This window comes from Mustelus asterias, chromosome 2, assembly GCF_964213995.1.
Source record: "Mustelus asterias chromosome 2, sMusAst1.hap1.1, whole genome shotgun sequence".
In the NCBI taxonomy this organism is placed as follows: domain Eukaryota; kingdom Metazoa; phylum Chordata; class Chondrichthyes; order Carcharhiniformes; family Triakidae; genus Mustelus; species Mustelus asterias.
Window position 1 is genome coordinate 9,484,057 of NC_135802.1, and position 17,988 is coordinate 9,502,044.

The window sequence follows — 17,988 nt, forward strand, 5'->3', positions numbered from 1 at the left end:
GGCCGGAAAGCTGTAAAGTGCCCAGTAGGAAGATGAGATGCTGTTCCTCCAGTTTGCATTGAGCTTCACTGGAACATTGCAACAGTAAGAAGTTTAACAACACCAGGTTAAAGTCCAACAGGTTTATTTGGTAGCAAAAGCCACATAAGCTTTCGGAGCTCTAAGCCCCTTCTTCAGGTGAAGAAGGGGCTTAGAGCTCCGAAAGCTTGTGTGGCTTTTGCTACCAAATAAACCTGTTGGACTTTAACCTGGTGTTGTTAAACTTCTTACTGTGTTTACCCCAGTCCAACGCCGGCATCTCCACATCATGACTGACATTGCAACAGGCCAAGGACAGATATGTGGGCATGTCTATCCTTTGGTGTTGTTGTCGTCTGGCGTACTGACCTCTACCTCGCAGAGGCTGAGCGCCAACTCTCAGATACTTCCTCCGACCACCCCCTGGACCATGACCACACCACTGAACATCAAGCCATTATTTCCAACACCGTCACTGACCTCATTTCCTCCGGATGCCTTCCCCCCACAGCTTCCATCTCATAGTCTCCCAATCCCGGACAGACCACTTCTACCTACTTCCCAAAATCCACAAAAACGACTGTCCTGGTAGGCCCATTGTGTCAGCATGCTCCTGCCCCACTGAACTTATTTCCTCTTACCTTGAATCCATCCTCACTCCCCTGGTCGATTCCCTCTCCACCGACATCCGGGATTCCTCTGATGCCCTGCGTCATATTGACGGCTTCCAGTTCGCAGGCCCTAACCGCCTCCTATTCACCATGGATGTGCAATCTCTCTACACCTCCATCCCACACCGGGACAGCCTGAGAACTCTTCGCTTCTTTCTTGAAAAGAGGCCTGAACAATTCCCATCCACCACCACATTCCTCCGCCTGGCTGAACTCATTCTATCTCTCAACAACTTCTCGCTTAACTCTTCCCACTTTCTCCAAATCAAAGGAGTAGCAATGGGTACCCGCATAAGTCCTAGCTACGCTTGGCTTTTTATGGGGTATGTGGACCATTCCTTGTTCCAAGCCTTCCCAGGTCCCCTCCCACAACTCCTTTACCAGTACATCGATGACTATTTTGGTGCCGGTTCACACTCTTGTCCAGACCTCAAAAAATTCATCAACTTCGCTTCCAGTTTCCACCCTTCCATCGCCTTCACCTGGTCCATCTCAGACACTTCCCTTCCCTTCCTTGTCCTTTCTCCATTTCCGGCAATAGACTATCTACCAATATCCATGACAAGCCCACTGACTCCCACAGCTATCTGGACTACAGCTCTTCACACCCCACATCCTGTAAGGACTCCATCCCTTTCAGCTCTTTCGCCTCCGTCCCATTTGTTCCGATGATGCCACTTTCCAAAGTGGTGCTTCTAATATGTGCTCCTTTTTCCTCAACTGTGGATTCCCATCTACAGTTGTTGACAGGGTCCTCAACAGCGTACAGTCCATCTCCCGCGCCATGACCCTCACCCCCTCCCCTCCCAGAACATGGATAGAGTCCCCCTTGTTCTCACATTTCACCCCATCAGCCTCCGCATGCAAAGCATAATCCTCCGCCATTTTTGTCAACTCCAGCGTGATGCCACCACCAAACACATCTTCCCTTCACTCCCTCTGTCAGCATTCCGCAGAGACCGTTCCTTCCGGGATAACCTAGTCCACTCCTCCACGATACCCAACACCTCTCCCATCACTCATGGCACCTTCCCATGCAATCGCAGATCCCTTTACCTCTTCCATGCTCACCATCCAAGGTCCAAAACATTCATTCCAGGTTAAGCAGCATGTCACTTGCACCTCTGTCAATTTGGTCTATTGCATTCGCTGCTCCCAATGTGGTCTTTATATTGGAGAGACCAAGCGTAGACTGGGTGATCGCTTTGCTGAGCACCTTCGGTCTGTGCGCAATCAGGATCCTGACCTTCCGGTTGCCATTTTAACACACGATCCTGCTCCCATGCCCACATGTCTGTCCTTGGCCTGCTGCCATGTTCCAGTGAAGCTCAACGCAAACTGGAGGAACAGCATCTCATCTTCCGGCTCGGCACTTTACAGCCTTCCGGTCTCAACATCCAATTCAACAACTTCAGATGATTTGCTCTACCCCACCTCGGTCCCCTTTGATTTAATTCTATTTTATTTAATATTTCACTGTTCTCTACCTTTTATTTCTTTATTGTCTTTCTTCATTTTTCTTCCCCCCCCCACTCTTTTCCTCTACTTCATCCCCCTTCCCTTCCCTTTTCTCCCCCTGCTTCCCCTTTTCTACATTCTACCTCTGTCCCATTTTCCCCTCCCCCAACATCTTCATCTGTCACAGCTTACAACTTCTCTGCCGTTTAGCCATTCACGCCCTTTATTCTCTCTGTGGACTGCCATTAGCAGCCTTTTCCCCTGGTTTCTGTGGCTAGGACTCATCTTTCATTCCCTCACCCTGCAGTATCAATATCTCCCACTTTCTCTGCCTTTTAGCTTTGACAAAGGGTCATCTGGACTCGAAACGCCAGACCTGCTGAGATTTTCCAACATTTTCTCTTTTGGTTACTTCAGCCACCTTGCTTAGTTCAGCCTCCCTCCAGTAGCAGCCCTGTCCCCCCACCCCGGTAAGGAGTCTAACAACACCAGGTCAAAGTCCAACAGGTTTATTTAGTAGCAAATGCCACTAGCTTTCGGAACAGGCTGTCCCCAAAGCTAGTGGCATTTGCTACCAAATAAACCTGTTGGACTTTAACCTGGTGTTGTTAAACTTCTTACTGTGTTTACCCCAGTCCAACGCCGCCATCCCCACATCATGACCCCCACCCCGGTACCAGATTACACCAGCTACCATTCTGCAGTTCAGCCTCCCTCCAGCGGGAGCGCTGTCTCTCCCCTCTCCCAGATTACATCAGCCACCTTGCTGCAGTTCAGCCTCCCTCCAGCGGCAGCGCTGTCTCTCCCCTCTCCCAGATTACATCAGCCACTTTGCTGCAGTTCAGCCTCCCTCCAGCGGCAGCGCTGTCTCTCCCCTCTCCCAGATTACATCAGCCACCATGCTGCAGTTCAGCCTCCCTCCAGCGGCAGCGCTGTCTCTCCCCTCTCCCAGATTACATCAGCCACCTTGCTGCAGTTCAGCCTCCCTCCAGCGGCAGCGCTGTCTCTCCCCTCTCCCAGATTACATCAGCCACCTTGCTGCAGTTCAGCCTCCCTCCAGCGGCAGCGCTGTCTCTCCCCTCTCCCAGATTACATCAGCCACTTTGCTGCAGTTCAGCCTCCCTCCAGCGGCAGCGCTGTCTCTCCCCTCTCCCAGATTACATCAGCCACTTTGCTGCAGTTCAGTCTCCCTCCAGCGGCAGCGCTGTCTCTCCCCTCTCCCAGATTACATCAGCCACTTTGCTGCAGTTCAGCCTCCCTCCAGCGGCAGCGCTGTCCCTGCCCCTCTCCCGTTCCCCGGCTCATGCTCCTCCGGTTCGCTGCCCGCAGTCGCGCCGCCGCCGCCGCTTGGTCCTCGCTGTTGCCGGGAGCGTGGTGCCGGTACCGGGCGGTGTGTGTGTCAGCCCCGGGCCTCCAGAAGCAGAAAGAGAAGCCGCTGTGGCAGCGAATGGCCGCCGGGATGGAGGGAGACGCGGGCAGGGAGGAGCAGGTCCTGGCGCCGCTCAGGCAGGCGGTGCGGGAGCAGGTAAGAGAGGCCGGGGATGGAGAGAGGTCCCAGGGGGTGGGCACTGGGCCCAGGGGGTGGGCACTGGAGATGGGTACTGGAGGGGTGGGTACTGGGCCCAGGGGGTGGGCACTGGGGGGTGAGCACTGGGCTTGGGAGTGGGCATGGGGAGTGAGGTATGGATACTGGGCCAGAGGGTGGGCACTGGAGATGGGTACTGGATTAGAGGGTGGGCGCTGGAGGGTTGGGCACTGGGGGGATAGGCATTGGGGGGGCGGGCACTGGGGGATAGGCACTGGGGGTGTGGGTACTGGGGGATAGGCACTGGGGGTGTGGGCACTGGAGGGGTGGGCACTGGGGGGGATAGGCACTGGGGGGGTGGGTGCTGGGGGGGTGGGCGCTGGGGGGGTGGGCGCTGGGGGGGTGGGCGCGGGGGGGTGGGCACTGGGGGGGGCGGGCACTGGGGGATAGGCACTGGGGGTGTGGGCACTGGGGGGGCAGGCACTGGGGGATAGGCACTGGGGGGGCGGGCACTGGGGTGGCGGGCACTGGGAGAGGTGCCCAGGGATGGGGGAATTCAGATAGAGGGTTAATTAGATTTAGAGAAGCTGTGCTTTGTTCTGCTGAGAGCAAAGTGAGATTTGAGAGGAGTGGACAAGATTGTGACAGATTTGGAGAAGGAAACTCTGCTCCCATTAGCTGGTAATACAAAGCCAGAGGCACCGATTTAAGATTTTGGGAAAGCGATGCTTGGCAGACATGAGGAAGAACTATTTTGACATGGTAACACCAAGTTAAAGTCCAACAGATTTATTTGGTAACACGAGCTTTCGGAGCGCTGCACCTTCATCAGGTGAGTCTTGGGGTGGAAGCTGGAGAGTGGAGCATCATGAGGTTATCTGTGGACTTGCGTACAATGAAGCCATTCACCTGAGGAAGGAGCAGCGCTCCGAAAGCTCGTGCTACCAAATAAACCTGTTTAACCCGGTGTTGTGAGACTTCTTACTGTACCCACCCCTGTCAAACACCGGCATCTCCACATCATATTTTGACATGAGTGATAATGACCTAGATGGGTGGGGATCAATAATTTCGGAAGGGAATTGGGCGGGCACTTGAAACAGGGCAGAATGTATGCAGAATAGGATATGGGACTGATGATTTTCCGCAAAGAGTGCAGATAGGGATGTGAAGGGCTGAATGGCCTCTTGTGCTCTGGGTGACTCTGTGACTCGGTGACAATGTACATTCAGCCCAGTCATCAGTTAATCTAATTATGATGATCGCTAAGTGTGATGATATAAAAACTAATTTACTAAAATGAACCTATCAGCCATTTACTCTTTTATCACTTGATGCTGGATGGCTGAGTCCTTAACACACAGTCTTGTGCATTAATAACTGCTTGTGTATTTTTTACACTATTCAATCGGTAATCAGATGCAAATGCTTCAGTTTTATATAAAGGAATCATGAAACACTTGCATTTATTTGTAGTGTCTTTGACGACCTCAGGACATATAAAGCTGAACCGGCAATGAAGTATTTTTGAAGTGTGGTCCCATTGTAATGTTGGGAATGTGGCAGCCAATTTGTACACAGCAATGTCCCACCCAAACAGGTACACAATAACCCATTCATCTGTTGATTGAAGGATAAATATTGGCTCTCCCCTGCCCTCTGCATAGTGTCATGGTATCACTGAAACGTTTCACGTCCACTTGAGAAGGCACATTTAATGTCTCATCTGAAAATTTTTAAAGTTTATTTATTAGTGTCACATGTAGGCTTACATTAACACTGCAATGCAGTTACTGTGAAAATCCCCGAGTCGCCACACTCCGACGCCTGTTTGGGTCAATGCACCTAACCAGCATGTCTTTCAGACTGTGGGAGGAAACCGGAACACCTGGAGGAAACCCACGTAGACACGGGGAGAATGTGCAGACTCCACACAGACAGTGACCCAAGCCAGGAATCGAATCCGGGTCCCTGGCGCTGTGAGGGAGCAGTGCTAACCACTGTGCTGCCCCAAAAGATGGCAGTTGCAACATCGCCGCAGTCACTCAGCACTGCACTCAGCACTACCCATCTCCAGTGCCCACCCTCTGGCCCAGTGTCCATACCTCACTCCCCATGCCCACTCCCAAGCCCAGTGCCCACCCCCTGGGCCCAGTGCCCACCCTCTGGTCCAGTGCCCACTCTCCCAGCCAGCCTGGACTTTGTGCTCATGCCTCTGCAGTGGGACTGGAATCCTCAGCCTGCTGACTCAGACAGGAATGTACTGCTTGCAGTATCCATTACCACTTGTAAACTTGTCCAGAAATATATCTCCCTTAGCATAAAGAAAGTCTCAGCAGGTCTGGCAACATCTGTAAGGAGAGAAAAGAGCTGATGTTTCGAGTTCAGATGACCCATTGTCAAAGCCTCACCCTGCCCACAAGTGATTTGACAAAGGGTCATCTGGACTCGAAACGTCAGCTCTTTTTACTCCTTACAGATGCTGCCGGACCTGCTGAGATTTTCCAGCATTTTCTCTCTTGGTTTCAGATTCCAGCATCCGCCGTAATTTGCTTTTATAAAGAAAGTGTCATCTGCTTAGAGTCAAAGTCTAAGGGGTGGCACAGTGGGTTAGCACTGCTGCCTCACAGCGCCAGGGACCCGGGTTCGATTCCTGGCTTGGGTCACTGTCTGTGCGGAGTCTGCACGTTCTCCCCGTGTTCTGCGTGGGTTTCCTCCGGGTGCTCCGGTTTCTTCCCACAATCCAAAGATGTGCGCGTTAGGTTGAATGGCCCCATGCTAAATTGCCCCTTAGTCTCAGGGGGACTAGCTTGGGGAAATGCATGGAATTACAGGGATAGGGCCTGGGTGGGATTGTTGTTGGTACATGCCCGTGGGCCGAATGGCCTCCTGCACCGTCGGAATTCTGTTCTATGATTCTCTGAGCACTTAATAGCAGTGATTATTGCACATTCTGATTTTGAGGTAATATTTGGAATCAATCCGTTCAGCGAATTGTTGACAGAGTAACGTGTCTGAGATTGCTCGAGGTAATAGTTTAAATTTCGGCTGTATTGAAGCCCTGTCAAGTAGTTATCTCCTTACCCATGTTTTAAGTGAGAAGCTGAGAGATTTTTGTTTGAAATCAGACCCTGCTCCACCCTCTTCTCCTTCATTGCTGAGATTGAGCTGTGCAGAGCTAGCTGTGAGCGCCTGTGGTTCTGCAGAGCTGCCATATGTGTTCCTCAGTGCACTCAGACAGAGTAGAATATCAGCATGTCCAGCCTGCTGCAATCTGCGCCTGCGGATTCCTCCCTCCCCTTGCCACGTCTCCCTCTCTTCAGCAGAGAGCTGTGGTCTCACCCAGCCCACTGACTGACTGCATTTTGCTTTTACTGCATTCCCTGTTCGGAGATCACACACGATTGCTTTTGTGGTTGGACATTTTTAGTGGCGCGTCTTCTAAAGCTTCACTTTCTCTTCCCATTCAATCTTTACTGCTTTTGCGATGGATTTTAATTCAAAAACAAAGCCTGCAATTGATGCGGTGCTTTTCATGCCCACCTAAAGTCTTTTACAGCCAATAAAGTATGTTTGAAGTATGGTCGCCGGGATAGGGCCTGGGTGGGATTGGAGTCATATTGGAAACGTAGCAGTGTGAACACAGCAAACTCCCACCTAGCAACGTGGTAATAATCAGAGAATTTGTTTTTTGTGATGCTGTAACACCACCTCCTCTGTGTTCCCGGTTACAGTGATGCTGTGATACCTCTCGTGTTCCCGGTTACAGCGTACTGTAATATCGCCTCTGTGTTCCCGGTTACAGCGTACTGTAATATCGCCTCTGTGTTCCCGGTTACAGTGATGCTGTAATATCGCCTCTGTGTTCCCGGTTACAGTGATGCTGTAATATCGCCTCTGTGTTCCCGGTTACAGTGATGCTGTAATATCGCCTCTGTGTTCCCGGTTACAGTGATGCTGTGATACCTCTCGTGCTCCCGGTTACAGCGTACTGTAATGTCTCCTCTGTGTTCCCAGTTACAGTGGTACTGTAATACCTCTCGTGTTCCCGGTTACTATAATATCGCCTCCGTGTTCCCGGTTACAGTGATGAAGTAATACCTCTCGTGTTCCCGGTTACAGCATACTGAAGAATTATGTACAACATTCACAATCGAGCGTCAATAGCCTGTTAACAGGAGCAGTGCAGGGAGGTCACAAACTGGGGCAGTGCGGGGAGGTCACACACTGGGGCAGAGCGGGGAGGTCACACACTGGGGCAGTGCGGGGAGGTCACACACTGGGGCAGTGCGGGGAGGTCACACACTGGGGCAGTGCGGGGAGGTCACACACTGGGGCAGAGCGGGGAGGTCACACACTGGGGCAGTGCGGGGAGGTCGCACACTGGAGCAGTGCGGGGAGGTCACACACTGGGGCAGTGCGGGGAGGTCACACACTGGGGCAGTGCGGGGAGGTCACACACTGGGGCAGTGCGGGGAGGTCACACACTGGGGCAGTGCGGGGAGGTCACACACTGGGGCAGTGCGGGGAGGTCACACACTGGGGCAGTGCGGGGAGGTCACACACTGGGGCAGTGCGGGGAGGTCACACACTGGGGCAGTGCGGGGAGGTCACACACTGGGGCAGTGCGGGGAGGTCACACACTGGGGCAGTGCGGGGAGGTCACACACTGGGGCAGTGCGGGGAGGTCACACACTGGGGCAGTGCGGGGAGGTCACACACTGGGGCAGTGCGGGGAGGTCACACACTGGGGCAGAGCGGGGAGGTCACACACTGGGGCAGTGCGGGGAGGTCGCACACTGGAGCAGTGCGGGGAGGTCACACACTGGGGCAGTGCGGGGAGGTCACACACTGGGGCAGTGCGGGGAGGTCACACACTGGGGCAGTGCGGGGAGGTCACACACTGGGGCAGTGCGGGGAGGTCACACACTGGGGCAGTGCGGGGAGGTCACACACTGGGGCAGTGCGGGGAGGTCACACACTGGGGCAGCGCGGGGAGGACGCACCCTGGGGCAGTGCGGGGAGGTCACACACTGGGGCAGTGCGGGGAGGTCACACACTGGGGCAGTGCGGGGAGGTCACACACTGGGGCAGTGCGGGGAGGTCACACACTGGGGCAGCGCGGGGAGGTCACACACTGGGGCAGTGCGGGGAGGTCACACACTGGGGCAGTGCGGGGAGGTCACACACTGGGGCAGTGCGGGGAGGTCACACACTGGGGCAGTGCGGGGAGGTCACACTGGGGCAGTGCGGGGAGGTCACACACTGGGGCAGTGCGGGGAGGTCGCACACTGGAGCAGTGCGGGGAGGTCACACACTGGGGCAGTGCGGGGAGGTCACACACTGGGGCAGTGCGGGGAGGTCACGCACTGGGGCAGTGCGGGGAGGTCACACACTGGGGCAGTGCGGGGAGGTCACACACTGGGGCAGCGCGGGGAGGACGCACCCTGGGGCAGTGCGGGGAGGTCACACACTGGGGCAGTGCGGGGAGGTCACACACTGGGGCAGTGCGGGGAGGTCGCACACTGGGGCAGCGCGGGGAGGACGCACCCTGGGGCAGTGCGGGGAGGTCACACACTGGGGCAGTGCGGGGAGGTCACACACTGGGGCAGTGCGGGGAGGTCACACACTGGGGCAGTGCGGGGAGGTCACACACTGGGGCAGTGCGGGGAGGTCACACACTGGGGCAGAGCGGGGAGGCCATACCCTGGGGCAGTGCGGGGAGGTCACACACTGGGGCAGTGCGGGGAGGTCACACACTGGGGCAGTGCGGGGAGGCCATACCCTGGGGCAGTGCGGGGAGGTCACACACTGGGGCAGTGCGGGGAGGTCACACACTGGGGCAGTGCGGGGAGGTCGCACACTGGGGCAGTGCGGGGAGGTCACACACTGGGGCAGTGCGGGGAGGTCACACACTGGGGCAGTGCGGGGAGGTCACACACTGGGGCAGTGCGGGGAGGTCACACACTGGGGCAGTGCGGGGAGGTCACACACTGGGGCAGTGCGGGGAGGTCACACACTGGGGCAGTGCGGGGAGGTCGCACACTGGGGCAGTGCGGGGAGGACGCACCCTGGGGCAGTGCGGGGAGGTCACACACTGGGGCAGTGCGGGGAGGTCACACACTGGGGCAGTGCGGGGAGGTCACACACTGGGGCAGTGCGGGGAGGTCACACACTGGGGCAGTGCGGGGAGGTCACACACTGGGGCAGTGCGGGGAGGTCACACACTGGGGCAGTGCGGGGAGGCCATACCCTGGGGCAGTGCGGGGAGGTCACACACTGGGGCAGTGCGGGGAGGTCACACACTGGGGCAGTGCGGGGAGGTCACACACTGGGGCAGTGCGGGGAGGTCACACACTGGGGCAGTGCGGGGAGGTCACACACTGGGGCAGTGCGGGGAGGTCACACACTGGGGCAGTGCGGGGAAGTCACACACTGGGGCAGCACGGGGAGGCCATACCCTGGGGCAGAGCGGGGAGGTCACACACTGGGGCAGTGCGGGGAGGTCACACACTGGGGCAGTGCGGGGAGGTCACACACTGGGGCAGCGCGGGGAGGTCACACACTGGGGCAGTGCGGGGAGGTCACACACTGGGGCAGCGCGGGGAGGTCACACACTGGGGCAGTGCGGGGAGGTCACACCCTGGGGCAGAGCGGGGAGGTCACACACTGGGGCAGTGCGAGGAGGTCACACACTGGGGTAGTCACACAATGTTGCCTGTGTTGTTTCAGATGCAGGGTTGTTACGTGGTCTCAGGAGTGTTCTACCCAGTTCTTGACCAGAAATTATTCCTTAACTGAAATTGCCGTAACAATCAATCTTGTTATTTAATTGCTGGTTGTGGGGGCTGCAATGTGTAAATCTACTGCTGAATTCCCTGTATTCCAGCACTTCAAAAATAAAATACTTAATTCAGCTGTGGGATGTGCTGAGATTGTGTCAAAGCTGTCACAGAAAAGCCAGTTTGTTTTTCTCCATGGCAAACTCAGGGTGGAGTACCGGGTGCTGTGTGAATGCAGCCTCGCCTGTCAAAGCTTCACGAAGCTGGACGGAATTAACCCCAAATGATATGCTTACTGAAAAGAATCGGAGAATGGCTGCAAGCACAGAAGGAGGCCATTCGGCCCATCATGTCTTCCTGGCCCTCTGAAGTGCCCTTCCCCACATTCCTGCAAATATTTCCATATCAGATGGTGATCCAAATTCCCTTGGAAGGACTGAGATGGCGCACTCAGGCAGTGCATTCCCGATCTGTGTAACAACACCACTCACTGTGTAATGAAACTTCTCCCTCATGCGTCCGTGCTTTTCTTGGCAATTACCTTAAATCCGGTGATAGAGAGTAGAGAGATTCCTCGGTAGTTCCCACAGTCTGCTGAAGATGGTGGTGATGACGGCATCCCTGAGGATAGCTGGGATTTCTTCTCTGTCCCAGATATTCAGGAACAGCTGATGGAGATGACGGGTGACCTCTTCTTCTCCAAGTTTGAAGATCTCCGCTGGAATCCCGTCCGCTCCTGTGGCTTTTCCATTCTTCACCAATGGAGCGATTCTTCGCTATCCCATTCCCCTGGTATGGAGCTGCAAAACTGGCAAGGGAGTCCCATCAACGTGGCATCTGTCCTGGAAAAGGTGGCCAGTGACACTGCTGAAGTCCTAGGTGAAATGGACGCTGAAATGGTAGCCCTGCGAAACAGGATGGCACTCGACCACATCCTGGCTGAACAAGGAGGCACTTGTGCCTTAATTAGGAATGAGGGCTGCACATACGTACCCGGCAGTGCAGAAAATAGCACTAATTTGGCTGGACCCATTAAAAAGGAAGTCGAAAAGCTTAAACATCCCCACTCTCCACCTTGTGGAGCTGGGTGACTGGTTGGCTTGGCTCAATTGGAAGCTCCATGTACAAGGACTAGTGTTACTCTTTGTTATTGCTGGAATGATGCATAATCTCACTGCTTAAATGCAAGTGTAACCATTTAATGTCAATAGAGAACATAAGAACATAAGAAATAGGAGCAGGAGTAGGCCATCTAGCCCCTCGAGCCTGCCCCGCCATTCAATAAGATCATGGCTGATCTGACGTGGATCAGTACCACTTACCCGCCTGATCCCCATAACCCTTAATTCCCTTACCGATCAGGAATCCATCCATCCGCGCTTTAAACATATTCAGCGAGGTAGCCTCCACCACCTCAGTGGGCAGAGAATTCCAGAGATTCACCACCCTCTGGGAGAAGAAGTTCCTCCTCAACTCTGTCTTAAACCGACCCCCCTTTATTTTGAGGCTGTGTCCTCTAGTTTTAACTTCCTTACTAAGTGGAAAGAATCTCTCCGCCTCCACCCTATCCAGCCCCCGCATTATCTTATAAGTCTCCATAAGATCCCCCCTCATCCTTCTAAACTCCAACGAGTACAAACCCAATCTCCTCAGCCTCTCCTCATAATCCAAACCCCTCATCTCCGGTATCAACCTGGTGAACCTTCTCTGCACTCCCTCCAATGCCAATATATCCTTCCTCATATAAGGGGACCAATACTGCACACAGTATTCCAGCTGCGGCCTCACCAATGCCCTGTACAGGTGCATCAAGACATCCCTGCTTTTATATTCTATCCCCCTCGCAATATAGGCCAACATCCCATTTGCCTTCTTGATCACCTGTTGTACCTGCAGACTGGGCTTTTGCGTCTCATGCACAAGGACCCCCAGGTCCCTTTGCACGGTAGCATGTTTTAATTTGTTTCCATTGAGATAGTAATCCCATTTGTTATTATTTCCTCCAAAGTGTATAACCTCGCATTTCTCAACGTTATACTCCATTTGCCATATCCTCGCCCACTCACTCAGCCTGTCCAAATCTCTCTGCAGATCTTCTCCGTCCTCCACACGATTCACTTTTCCGGTTAAATCAGTCATGATGCGACTGCAAAAGGAACGGGAAGCGAACCATTCCCACACTTGACGGAGGTTTCATATACTTGATTCAATCTGGTCATATCGAATCAAAGGAAGGATTTGAGGATCCAATGTGTGATTAGCCCTCCTTGTTTCATTAATGCAAAGTCTTCATTTTAAGATATTTCTGCCTATGCAATTACATTTGAACGCTAAGCTTTTCACGCTAACTTGACCACGTTTTCAATCTCAGCAGGCATGCTGGGATTAGCTAGAAAAATTGACTGCTTTCTTTGAAATTACGATGCAAGCATTGGAGTCTGCACAATCTCCTCGTGTCTGCGTGGGTTTCCTCCGGGTGCTCCGGTTTCATAGAACATAGAACATAGAAAGCCACAGCACAAACAGGCCCTTCGGCCCACAGGTTGCGCCGATCACATCCCCACCTCTAGGCCTATCTATAGCCCTCAATCCCATTAAATCCCATGTACTCATCCAGAAGTCTCTTAAAAGACCCCAACGAGTTTGCCTCCACCACCACCGACGTCAGCCGATTCCACTCACCCACCACCCTCTGAGTGAAAAACTTACCCCTGACATCTCCTCTGTACCTACCCCCCAGCACCTTAAACCTGTGTCCTCTCGTAGCAACCATTTCAGCCCTTGGAAATAGCCTCTGAGAGTCTACCCTATCCAGACCTCTCAACATCTTGTAAACCTCTATCAGGTCACCTCTCATCCTTCGTCTCTCCAGGGAGAAGAGACCAAGCTCCCTCAACCTATCCTCATAAGGCATGCCCCCCAATCCAGGCAACATCCTTGTAAATCTCCTCTGCACCCTTTCAATGGCTTCAACATCTTTCCTGTAATGAGGTGACCAGAACTGCGCGCAGTACTCCAAGTGGGGTCTAACCAGGGTCCTATAAAGCTGCAGCATTATCTCCCGACTCCTAAACTCAATCCCTCGATTAATGAAGGCCAGTACGCCGTACGCCTTCTTGACCGCATCCTCCACCTGCGAGGCCGATTTAAGAGTCCTATGGACCCGGACCCCAAGGTCCTTCTGATCCTCTACACTGCTAAGAATGGTACCCTTCATATTATATTGCTGCTTCATCCCATTGGATCTGCCAAAATGGATCACCACACACTTATCCGGGTTGAAGTCCATCTGCCACTTCTCCGCCCAGTCTTGCATTCTATCTATGTCTCGCTGCAACTTCTGACATCCCTCCAAACTATCCACAACACCACCTACCTTGGTGTCGTCAGCAAACTTACCAACCCATCCCTCCACTTCCTCATCCAGGTCATTTATGAAAATGACAAACAGCAAGGGTCCCAGAACAGATCCCTGGGGCACTCCACTGGTCACTGACCGCCATGCAGAGAAAGACCCCTCCACAGCCACTCTCTGCCTTCTGCAGGCAAGCCAGTTCCTCCCACAGTCCAAAGATGTGCGGGTTAGGTTGATTGGCCATGCTAAAATTGCCCCTTAGCGTCTTGAGATGTGTCGGTTAGAGGGGTTAGCGGATAAATATGTAGGGATATGGGGGTAGGGCCTGGGTGGGATTGTGGTCGGTGCAGACTCGATGGGCCGAATGACCTCCTTCTGCACTGTAGGGTTTATATGAAGCAAAAACAGGCCTTTTCATCAACCAAAACAAAGTTTTTCATAAACAACATCTGCAAGTTGTTTTTGCAGCATGTGCCACACAATTTCATAACACACAACGAATCTCATAGTCAGAGTTCTATGTTTAGTTAGTTTGGTCCAGAGTCTGTTTTGAGTGCTGCTTTAATCAGTACAATACTGGCTTTATCTCTATCTCTCTCCATTTCTTTTCGCTTTCTGTAATATGTTAATTTTAAGATCTGTTCATTAAAAGAAGTTCAACTTCGTATCAGTGCTGTCTCCGTCTATTCAGAGGAATGAATAAACCCACCTTGTGGAGCTAACAAGTGTTAACCACTGTGCCACCATGCCAGCCAAAGCAATGATAACTGTCCTGTAAATGTTCCCCTGACACTTGATCCACTTGGCCCTCCTCATTCCCAAGATTAACTGGAAATTTTCACAACCTCCTCTCCGAAAGCACAGTTGTAAACTTGTTCAGCACCCCATCCAGCACCTTAATCAGTCACTGTTTCCAATAACTGCACACATTGTGTACTGGTCTTAGCTCTCTGTAAAGTGACATTGTTCCTCTAGCCAGGTGGGAGAATTGTTATCGAGATCCGCAGCCTCCAGCTGTGGGTCTGCGCACATCTCACATGTTCTCATTCAGCTCTTTGCCGTTCCTTTCCAGGGAGAACTTGTTCGGAAGTTGAAAGCGGAGGATTCTCCACAGGTGGACATCAATAAAGCTGTAGCAGAGCTTAAAGCTCGGAAGAGGATCCTGGAGACTAAGGTTTGAACTGCGGTCTGCCTGGATGGCAGGAGTTCCATTCTTACATACCTATCCATAGCGAGACAACCCCTGTAATAAATCTCTCCCACACCATGCTACTCTCCACCTCTCTTGCTACCCCTTCACAGCTTCATCTGAAGACACCATTGGGTCCCATTTCTGCACAGACCATATCCAGCTTTATCTTGCCACGCCCTCTGGACCGTTCATCGTCTTTGATGAACTTCCAACCCAATATCCTTTTCATCACAGCAACCATCCACTTCCATCTCCACCACGTCACCTGTCTTCACCCCTGCCTTGGCTGATAGGCTGCTGAAGCCTTCACCCGTACTTCTGTAATTCCCCTGCTAACTAATTGAAAGTACCCCCTTGCCGCCTCGCACCCTGTGTAAAATTCAGCACACCTAAAACTCTGCAGCCGATATTCTAACTGCGTAATGACTTGAGAGGCTTCCCAATGTTAAAGACAAGTTGTTACGTTATATGGCAATGCCCAAAATCAGAGGTGTCAATGTGATGTCCTGTGATGCACTTATTTGTTTGAGAATCATTGAGTGTACATTCTCACTGCCATTTGGTTTATGAGAATCACTGAGTGTATACTCTCACTGCCGTGTGGTCTATGAGAAACATTGAGTGTACACTCACTACTGTTTGGTGTATGCGAATTACTGGGTGTACGTACTCACTGGCATTTGGTATATGAGAATCACTGGCTGTACTCCGGGAGGACACCTCGGAGGGCTCATACAGCAAGGCAATATGGGTAGAGCTCAGGAATAGGAAAGGTGTAGTCACAATGTTGGGGGTTTACTATGGGCCACCCAACTGCCAGCGGGAGATTGAGGAACAGATGTGTAGGCAGATTTTGGCAAGGTGTAAAAGTAACAGGGTTGTTGTGGTGGGAGATTTTAATTTCCCCCATATTGACTGGGACTCACTTAGTGCTAGGGGCGTGGATGGGGAAAGAGTTTGTAAGGAGCATCCAGGAGGGCTTCCTGAAACAGTATGTAGATAGTCCAACTAGGGAAGGGGCCATACTGGACTTGGTATTGGGGAATGAGCCCAGCCAGGTGGTTGATGTTTCAGTAGGGGAGCAGTTCGGGAACAGTGACCACAATTCAGTAAGCTTTAAGATACTGATGGATAAAGATAAGTGTAGTCCTCAAGTTAAGGTGCTAAATTGGGGGAAGGCTAATTACAACAATATTAGGCAGGAACTGAAGAATGTAGATTGGGGGCAGATGTTTGAGGGCAAATCAACATCTGGCATGTGGGAGGCTTTCAAGTGTAAGTTGATAGGGATTCAGGACCGGCACATTCCTGTAAGGATGAAGGATAAGTATGGCATGTTTTGGGAACCTTGGATAACGAGAGATATTGTGAGCCTAGTCAAAGAGAAAAAGGAAGCATTTGTCAAAGCTAGGAGGCTGGGAACACACGAAGCAAGTGTGGAATACAAGGAAAGTAGAAAGAAACTTAAGCAAGGAATAAGAAGAGTTAAAAGGGGTCATGAAAAAGCCTTGGCCAGCAAGATTAAGGAAAATCCCAAGGCTTTTTACACATATATAAAGAGCAAGAGGGTAGCCAGGGAGAGGGTTGGCCCACTCAAGGACAAGGGAGGGAATCTGTGCGTGGAGCCAAAGGAAATGGGCGAGGTATTAAATGAGTACTTTGCATCAGTATTCACCAAAGAGAAATACTTGGTGGATGATGAGTCTGGGAAAGTGTGTGTAGATAGTTTGAGTCATGTTGAGATCAAAAAGGAGGAGGTATTGGGGTTCTTGAGAAACATTAAGGTAAACAAGTCTCCAGGGCCTGATGGGATATACCCCAGAATAGTGAGAGAGGCAAGGGAGGAAATTGCTGGGGCCTTGAGAGAAATCTTTGTATCCTCACTGGCTACAGGGGAGGTCCCAGAGGATTGGAGAATAGCCAATGTTGTTCCTTTGTTTAAGAAGGGTAGCAAGAATGATCCAGGTAATTACAGGCCGGTGAGCCTTACAGCAGTGGTAGGGAAATTATTTGGAGAGGATTCTTCGAGACAGGATTTATTCCCACTTGGAAATAAGTGGACGTATTAGTGAGAGGCAACATGGTTTGTGAAGGGGAGGTCACGTCTCGCGAACTTGATCGAGTTTTTTGAGGGAAGTGACGAAGATGATTGATGAGGGTAGGGCAGTGGATGTTGTCTACATGGACTTCTGTAAGGCCTTTGACAAGGTCCCTAATGGCAGACTGGTGCAGCAGGTGAAGTCGCATGGGATCAAAGGTGAGCTGACAAGGTGGATACAAAACTGGCTCGGTCAAAGAAGATAGAGGATAGCAGTGGAAGGGTGTGTTTCTGAATGGAGGGCTGTGACAAGTGGTGTTCCTCAGGGATCAGTGTTGGGACCTTTGCTGTTTGTAATATATATAAATGATTTGGAGGAAAATGTAACTGGATTGATTAGTAAGTTTGCAGGCGACACAAAGGTTGGTGGATTTGCGGATAGCAATGAGGGCCATCAGAGGATACAGCAGGATATAGATCAGTTGGAGACTTGGGCGGAGAGATGGCAGATGGAGTTTAATCCGGACAAATGTGAGGTGATGCACTTTGGAAGGTCTAATACAGATAGGAAATATACAGTAAATGGCAGAACCCTTAAGAGTATTGATAGGCAAAGGGATCTGGGTGTACAGGTACACAGGCCACTGAAAGTGGCAATGCAGGTGGAGAAGGTAGTCAAGAAGGCATACGGCATGCTTGCCTTCATCGGCCGGGGTATTGAGTTTAAAAATTGGCAAGTCATGTTGACGCTTTATAGAACCTTAGTGAGGTCGCACTTGGAATATAGTGTTCAATTCTGGTCGCCACACTACCAGAAGGATGTGGAGGCTTTGGAGAGGGTACAGAAAAGATTTACCAGGATGTTGCCTGGCATGGAGGGCATTAGCTATGAGGAGAGGTTGGAGAAACTTGGTTTGTTCTCACTGGAGCGACGGAGGTTGAGGGGAGA

The 17,988-nt window shown here is 52.2% G+C and overlaps 1 protein-coding gene across 1 annotated transcript in view; it reads left to right on the forward strand.

The window, feature by feature from the left end:
* The first annotated feature begins 3,420 nt into the window (after positions 1-3,420).
* Positions 3,421-17,988, forward strand: part of gars1 (glycyl-tRNA synthetase 1) — a 43,782-nt gene continuing 29,214 nt past the window's right edge. Inside the window, exons 1-2 of the mRNA XM_078231165.1 lie at positions 3,421-3,672; positions 14,882-14,983. Coding sequence (XP_078087291.1) covers positions 3,451-3,672; positions 14,882-14,983 — 324 coding nt within the window. The 5' untranslated portion in view covers positions 3,421-3,450. The remainder of the gene's footprint in view (positions 3,673-14,881; positions 14,984-17,988) is intronic.